Source organism: Nansenia antarctica (assembly GCF_963989245.1).
Source record: "Nansenia antarctica genome assembly, chromosome: 17".
Classification (NCBI taxonomy): Eukaryota; Metazoa; Chordata; class Actinopteri; order Argentiniformes; family Microstomatidae; genus Nansenia; species Nansenia antarctica.
Window position 1 is genome coordinate 2,918,881 of NC_137687.1, and position 7,981 is coordinate 2,926,861.

Here is a 7,981-nt window from a genome sequence, read left to right on the forward strand (position 1 = left end):
GTTAATTAATTCTATTTTCTATCATAATTGTATCTTCAGATCAGTAACACGTGAGTTTAGAATGATAAGGTTCTATCTCCGTTTCGGGTAGTTCAGAGATATTGAGCGTCAAAGTTTTTACATTCCATTATGTTTTGTGAGATGGAACCTTTGTATTTTATGAATTACTAACCCAAAAATGTAAACATTTTAAAAAATAACACCACACAGGCATTAATAAACACCTAATGGATCAGATTATGTAAAAAACTAAATTTTGACAAAAATGGAGATAGAACCTTATAATTCTGACGTCACGAACAGTAAGCAATGACCGGAAGGAAACACACTACCCACAGCCATGTGTCATTTCTGATCATAACAACTATCAGAGTATTAATTATCATGATTGTTGTAGATTGTTTTTGCACGTTAAGTAGTTAGTAGTAATAATGCATTGGAGTGCACGAATCGCTTAATTATTTAGTACTACGTTTTTGACTATCCGGTTTTGTTTTAGCCAATCATCATTAGACGCAGATCGTTTATTGCTCAAGCCTAACTGGGTAAAAGGTGACTGTGATATGAGCATTACTACTAGACACCTACAACACACTTTGCACGTTATTGAACTGAGCAAGGGTAAGATCGACTTTCTTTCTTTCTTTAGAAGATAACAGTAAACTACATGCATGTAAGTTAGAAACATACTGTAACCTGAAAAAGAGCAATATTATAGCCGGTTACTTGAGTTACTAAACTGCTGGGTTCTGCAAGAGGGTCACACTGACTCACACGTATAGAAGTTGCTTTTTAAAACTGATCATCAAGTATTTTGCCCTAATGCTGTTAGCAATACCACTAAATGATAGTGTTGTATTCAACATTTACATGCTAACTCCCCCCCTGTCAATATACCCCCCTGTGAATAGGTCATAGTGTATATAAGTTTACATAATAGATACATTCTCAGATTCCTACCGATCACTGACTTATCCCCCTATTTATGTCTATTTATGTCTCATTCTTGTTTTTTATTCTCTTAGGACTGTGTTTTGATTGTTAGCATCTAGGCTTTGCATTTACATTTCGTTGTACCTGTTACAATGACAATAAATATCATTCATTCATTCATCCCTTCATCCATTCATTCATCCATCCATCCATTCATTCATTCATTCATTCATTGTGTATAGCCACCGTGGCTCTTAATTCTGTAATGCTGTTTGTTTTCCCAGGTAATGTTGAGGTGTGTCCGTAGATGCCTTTTGACCAATTCTGTCTCTGGTCAAAGAAAGATGTCTCAAAGTTGTCTTGCTGGAAAGGTAGCCATAGTGACCGCCTCCACAGATGGGTAAGGAAGGATGTTGTGTGAGTTTACAGTACAACATTTTCTTATAGAAAAAATAGTTTGAATGCACTCAATACTATGTATGATATATATATATATACCGTAATACATATATATACATATGTTACGGTACATGTGGGAATACGGTACATGTGGGAAAACTAGGGTTAGGGTTAGGTGCTAGGGTGCTATGGTTAGGGGTAGGGTTAGGGTTAGGATTAGGGTTAGGGTTAGACATGCCAGCATGTACCAAGTCACCCTAGCACCTAACCCTAACCCTAGTTTTCCCACATGTACCGTATTCCCACATGTACCGTAACATATGTATATATATATATATAATGCCATTATCTTCTACTAACCATGTTCTCTTAGGATTGGTCTGGCCGCAGCCAAAGCCCTCGGCCTAAGAGGAGCTCACGTCGTCGTAAGCAGCCGACAGCAGAAGAACGTTGACAAGGCCGTGGCGTTGCTGCAGAGTGAGAACATACAAGTGACTGGGACGACGTGTAACGTCGGGAAAAGTGAAGACAGAGAAAAACTGGTTAACATGGTAAAGACTCCAAAAACCCTAATTTACACTGTCTACAGGGCCAAACCGAGCTGAGCTGAGCTAACCTGTTCTATGCTAGCCTGCCTGCCTGGTTAAACATCCACCATAGCTGCTGGAAGGAAGGGTGCTGAAAAGGACAATGTGAAAATAACATTTCAGAGCTCGTGTGTAAAGATAAAGAATCCCCTTACATTGACAGACATATGTGACATAAAAGTGCAGCAAAAGTCCAGAACCAAGTCAAAATGCTATGTTGTCTTTCAGTTGCTTTAGGATATTTATTCGCTTGTTTATTTGCTTGTCAAGCAAATGAAGAGCAGGACATACGTATACTCATACATACATGATAATTGAAGAATAGCCAATTTGTTGTGGAGTACAAAAGAACATTATACACATTAAAGATTGCTGTGCGTAGCAATAGTCCACTTGGCCATAAGCTTGTGCATTACTGTCTGCAGCACACTGAGGGTACCCAGAGCTATGCACAAACTATGGTAAATGGTAAATGGACTGCACTTACAGTATATAGGGCCTTTATCCAAATCGCTTTACAACGGCCTCTCATTCACCCATTCACACACACATTCACACACCAATGGCGGCAAGCTACCATGCAAGGCGCCGGCCCACTCATTGGGAGCAATTTGGGGTTCAGTGTCTTGCCCAAGGACACCTCGACACGTGGCCAGCCGGGGCTTGAACCGCCGATCTGCCGACCTTGCGATCATTAGACGGCGGCTCTAACTCCTGAGACACAGCCGCCCCTTACAGTGTGAGCAAGACAGCCATGTCTGCAGCACACTGAGGGTACCCAGAGCCGCCATGCACAAACACAAACTCACTTTCACTATCCTTCTGTGTTTTCTTTAGGCAGTGGATCAGTGTGGTGGTGTGGACATACTGGTTTCCAATGCAGCGGTCAACCCTTTCTTCGGGAACATTATGGAGTCAACTGAGGCAGTCTGGGACAAGGTGCACAAACGTGACCTAAGAAAGCTGGACCCATGACGTGACGTTAGAATTATAAGGTTCTATCTCCATTTTTGTCAAAATTGAGTTTTTTACATAATCTGATCCATTAGGTGTTTATTAATGCCTGTGTGGTGTTATTTTTAAAATGTTGACATTTTTGAGTTAGTAATTCATAAAATACAAAGGTTCCATCTCACAAAACATAATGGAATGTAAAAACTTTGACGCTCGATATCTCTGAACTACCCTAAACGGAGATAGAACCTTATAATTCTAAACGGAGATAGAACCTTATCATTCTAAGCTCACGATGAGTTGTCCCATTGATTGAAACCTTCAGGCATAAATATTGTTTTAATGTCTTTGCTAGTAGTAAATGCTCATTTTAAATGTAGGGAAACACAGTGGAAGAAAATACTTAAGACAATCCAGAAGAGTCAAAGAAAGCCAGCATGTGTACTGAAAAACGACTTCACTGAACTGTCGCTTGTTAAGTCGTGACGTGTTTCCGGGTCCAAAGTTGGCTGAGGCGCTGTCTTCGAAATGCCTCAGTAATAATAATAATTCATTATATTTATATAGCGCTTTTCCGAGGCTCAAAGACCCTGACAAATATGGGGAAAACGGGAAAGTGCTGCTGTGTCCCTTGTTGTATGAATAGATCCCATTCTAAAAAACGATTGAACTGTGATTCTACCGCTGTAGTACACTGGTACTCTGGTGGAGGGAATTTCTGGTTTGGACCCGGAAATTGCTAAACGTCACGTTTGACGTCAGACTTAACAACCGAATACTGTACAGAGAATCTACAGCAGCTGGACTTTCACAACGGCTCTTCCACAGGCAACACATGGAGACACATTGCACCATGTGTGATTGTGTTGTACTGTACCATCCAAAGTTCTGCTGCTGGTTGTTGATTCACTGTGTAATAGTTTACTAAAGTATTTTTTCCCAATAACCAGAGTTATTCTACAGCAAGTTATTATGACGTTTCTGTTATTGGTTTGTCATGGATAATGTATTTTTCCAATTCAATGTCTTGCTACTGAGCTTCTTGTCCACATCATGTCACTAATGGGGATTTCAACCCCACTCAGATCCTGGATGTGAATGTCAAATCAGCCTTCCTCCTAACCAAACTTGTGGTACCTCACATGGAGAAGAGGGGGTAAGTGTGTGAGCGGGTTCGGGGACATTCTGAATGGAGAGAATCAGATAACAAATGGTGTAGTAGTTGGGTGTTTTACCTATAAACATTAGGCTTTATTTCAGATGCCAGGTTTAGTAACTTTACTAACTTGTTTAAAATGTCACTGTTCCATGACGGACATGTTTGTTTTGTTTCCAGGGGTGGGAGCTTAGTGTTCGTGTCCTCTGTGGCAGGGTACCAGCCTATGCCGGTGAGTGGTGGGGTAGGGAGGGTTGCCAACCTTCCCTCTTTATGATTGCTGATGTGTAAAGTATGTGCTTTAATGTCGTGACGTTAGAATTATAAGGTTCTATCTAAATTTTTGTCAAAATTGAGTTTTTTACATAATCTGATCCATTAGGTGTTTATTAATGCCTGTGTGGTGTTATTTTTAAAATGTTGACATTTTTGAGTTAGTAATTCATAAAATACAAAGGTTCCATCTCACAAAACATAATGGAATGTAAAAACTTTGACGCTCAATATCTCTGAACTGCCCTAAACGGAGATAGAATATTATCATTCTAAACGGAGATAGAACCTTATCATTCTAAACGGAGATAGAACCTTATCATTCTAAACGGAGATAGAACCTTATCATTCTAATCTCACGATGTGCATTGTTACAGAGATCCTCTCTTTGGACCCCTAGGCTCTAGGCCCGTACAGTGTGAGCAAGACGGCCTTGTTGGGACTGACCAAAGCCCTGGCCCCAGAGCTTGCACAAAGCAACATTCGCGTCAACTGTGTGGCTCCTGGCGTCATCAAGACCGGCTTCAGCCAAGCTGTAAGGACACCCCCCCCACACACACACACACACTATTGACAGACTTTATCCTTCATTTTTCTCTTTCTCTTATCTCATCAGTTCTGTGTTCTCCTCACATTTGCCCTTTACACTCTGTCTTTCCTGTAGGTTCACAATCACGTCATTTTTATCCAGCCTTTGGCTCGAATGTACGGAGCCCCCCTGGGGTCACATGGTAGAAAAAAAATATTTTATGTGTGAATCCGTTCCCTCGGTTTAGTAATTCGTTAGGGTTGGGCCCTACGAGCCAGAACGATCGCAAGGATTCTAACCCTAACCCTAACCCTTGCGATCGTTCCTGCTCGTAAGGCCTAACCCTAACCCTAACGAATTACTAAACCGAGGGAACAGATTTACTAAATCGAGGGAACGAATTCACACATCAAATAATTGTTTTCTACCATGTGACCCCAGGGGGGCTCCGTACAAATGACCTCCATACTCAACATACATTTAGGGTTTTGCTTTGTTATTGCTGATTGTCACCTCTGATTTTCCTCCCCGCAGGTTTTTAATTGAGTGTGATTTTAATCATGTGGACTATTGTTGCTGTGCTCTTTTTCTCAGTTGTGGCAGAATGAAGACATCGCTGACGAGTTCAAGAAGCAGCTTTGCATTAAAAGGTTCTGCTCACTCAATGTCTTTTCATACAAGCGTTTCACTGAGACAGCTAATCTGTCATTTTGAATTTAACCAAATGTATTGTTGTAGTAATAGTGTCTGCAAAAATATCTCATCTCTAGATTGACAGATATGTTAGAACTACAGCATGTAAGTGACATCATTGTGTCGATGGTTTACTGTGCGTGTGGTACAATGTTAATTTTGTCAGGCTTTTTAGTCACTTAGTCTTTGGTGTTTAGATGAAGATGCACACCAGTTCTAGTCACACCAAGTCACCTCCATTTCTCTTAGTTCCAGTCCAGTTCCAGTTGATGAAAACATTCCAGTGCAGTTTCAGTCCACAAAAACTCCCAAAACATTTTTAGTCAAGTTTTCGTCGCTGACTACGGCTAGACTAAAATGTTTTGGGGTTTTTGTGGACTGAAACTGCACTGGAATGTTTTCAGTTTTCATCAACTGTAACTGGACTGGAACTAACGAGAAATGGAGGTGACTTGGTGTGACTAGAACTGGTGTGCATCTTCATCTAAACACCAAAGACTAAGTGACTAAAAAGCCTGCCAAAATTAACACTGGTGTGGTACGATGGTCTGCAGTGTTGCTCGTGTCTCGAGTAAGAATTTTAGTTTTGTATAATTCTGACAGGATCGGGGAGCCTGAGGAGATTGGTGGAGTGATCGCCTTCCTCTGCTCACCTGAAGCCTCCTACATCACTGGGGAAACCATCACGGTGACCGGAGGGATGAACTGTAGACTGTGAGACTCAGTCACTGGGGGCGGCTGTGGCTCAGGAGGTAGAGCCGCCGTCTAACGATCGCAAGGTTGGCAGATCGGCGGTTCGAGCCCCGGCTGGCCACATGTCAAAGTGTCCTTGGGCAAGACACTGAACCCCAAATTGCTCCCAGTGAGCGGGCCGGCGCCTTGCATGGCAGCTTGCCGCCACTGGTGTGTGAATGTGTGAGTGAATGGGTGAATGAGAGGCCGTTGTAAAGCGCTTTGGATAAAGGCGCTATATAAGTCAGTCCATTTACCATTTAAGTCAGTCCATTTCAAAGAATATACTGTTTTTAAGAGAAAGTAAGACATGGACTGTGAGAGTCAGTGGACAATGAAATGAGAGATTGCCTCCTTGGGAACATTCTTAACCTTCTTAATCTGATGATTAAACGAAGAGGAAGCCTGTCTTGAAACCATCTCTGATTTATTACTGTGGTTTCATTTGTGTATTATAGACCCAAGATGGTAAGATAATAAATGTTATTAGAAAATATGCACTATTCAAAAATGACACATTGAAATGCCACAAATCAATAGATTCAGAAAAAAATGAAGACTTTATTCTGTTCAGGATTCAAAATAAATAATAATAAATAATAATAATAAACAAACAAAATAAATAAATAATAAACAGCACCTTTACAGCATGTGACTAGTGGATTGCTTCTCTAACGAGTGGACTGTACTGACATGTTTGGCTCCAGCCCTTCCAAATGGGTTTACATGGCAACAGTAAGAACTGTTTCCATTCTATTCAATAGACCAGGGGGGTGTTCCATCAACGTAGCTAAAGGAAAATCCAGGATTATTTTGATACGTTTTGCGTAACTTATCAGAAATAAATCTGTTTTTTTCCTTTAGCAACGTCGATGGAACACCCCCCTGGATGGTAAGATAATAATACTAAGAGATATATTAGAAATACCATGAATAAGAAAAGGACACATTGAAATGCCAACATTGTTTAAAAACCAAGTCCTCAAAAAATGTGCAGACTTTAAAAAAGTACATTTGAACATACTTGTGCAGATTGCTTTCCCTAAGTTGTCAGCTTTGCTTTCCAAGTAACTATGATTTGGTTCTGGTAACCAATTCTCACTGACTTCAAAAAAAAAAATGTCTTGGTTTTGGTTCGGTTCACGCCATTCAGTTTAAACGTTTTTTTCACTCTGTCATCGTGATCTTTATTACAACCCTGCCTTTGCTTCCTAAACAAAACTTAGTTCATCTGTGCCGGGAGAAAACGGGAGAAAGCAAGTTCCGTCTGAACTTGCCCGGCTTCCAGAATTCCCGTAGCGTGGGTACATAGGTGCCATGTTTGGTCCTGAAGTACCGCTTCACGAACAGCTGGGGGAGACAGAGAGTCCATTAAAAAACAGCTGCAGAGGAAAGTTCAACCAGAGGAACAAACACCAACAGAGTTTGACACTTGTTTTTAGACAGGAGTCAACAGAGTATAATAACTTACCCTGGCTTTGAAATTCTTTTTTGCTTCATCCTCTGAATCGGCAACGATGTCCTCACCAGCTATCGGAGAGGTCAAGGATGATTCTAAAGACACAAGGGATAAATACAGCCTTTGAATAACACTGTAAAACAAGTCTGGGTAAACATGGCTGCATTCACAAACCTTTAGGAGGCACGTGTGAGTGGATGGGGGATGGTGGCAGTGGCCACGACAAAATAAGACACCAGTGTGATGCGCTAGGATTCTGTGAGGAC

The 7,981-nt window shown here is 41.0% G+C and overlaps 1 protein-coding gene across 1 annotated transcript; it reads left to right on the plus strand.

Moving 5' to 3' along the window:
- Nucleotides 1-209: 209 nt before the first annotated feature.
- On the plus strand, nt 210-6,856 carry dhrs4 (dehydrogenase/reductase (SDR family) member 4). The gene is made up of 9 exons (XM_080547574.1): nt 210-621; nt 1,218-1,333; nt 1,706-1,883; nt 2,757-2,858; nt 3,959-4,029; nt 4,210-4,261; nt 4,703-4,837; nt 5,426-5,481; nt 6,128-6,856. The coding sequence occupies exons 2-9, from the start codon at nt 1,221-1,223 to the stop codon at nt 6,240-6,242; spliced, it is 822 nt and encodes a 273-aa protein (XP_080403700.1). The 5' UTR covers nt 210-621; nt 1,218-1,220; the 3' UTR covers nt 6,243-6,856.
- The last annotated feature ends 1,125 nt before the right edge of the window (nt 6,857-7,981 follow it).

Coding starts and splice junctions, on each gene's coding strand:
- dhrs4 (XM_080547574.1), top strand. CDS start 1,221: ATGTTGAGGTGTGTCCGTAGATGCCTTTTGACCAATTCTGTCTCTGGT. Junction 4,030..4,209: donor CCTCACATGGAGAAGAGGGG/GTAAGTGTGTGA, acceptor TTTTGTTTCCAG/GGGTGGGAGCTTAGTGTTCG. Junction 5,482..6,127: donor AAGCAGCTTTGCATTAAAAG/GTTCTGCTCACT, acceptor TAATTCTGACAG/GATCGGGGAGCCTGAGGAGA.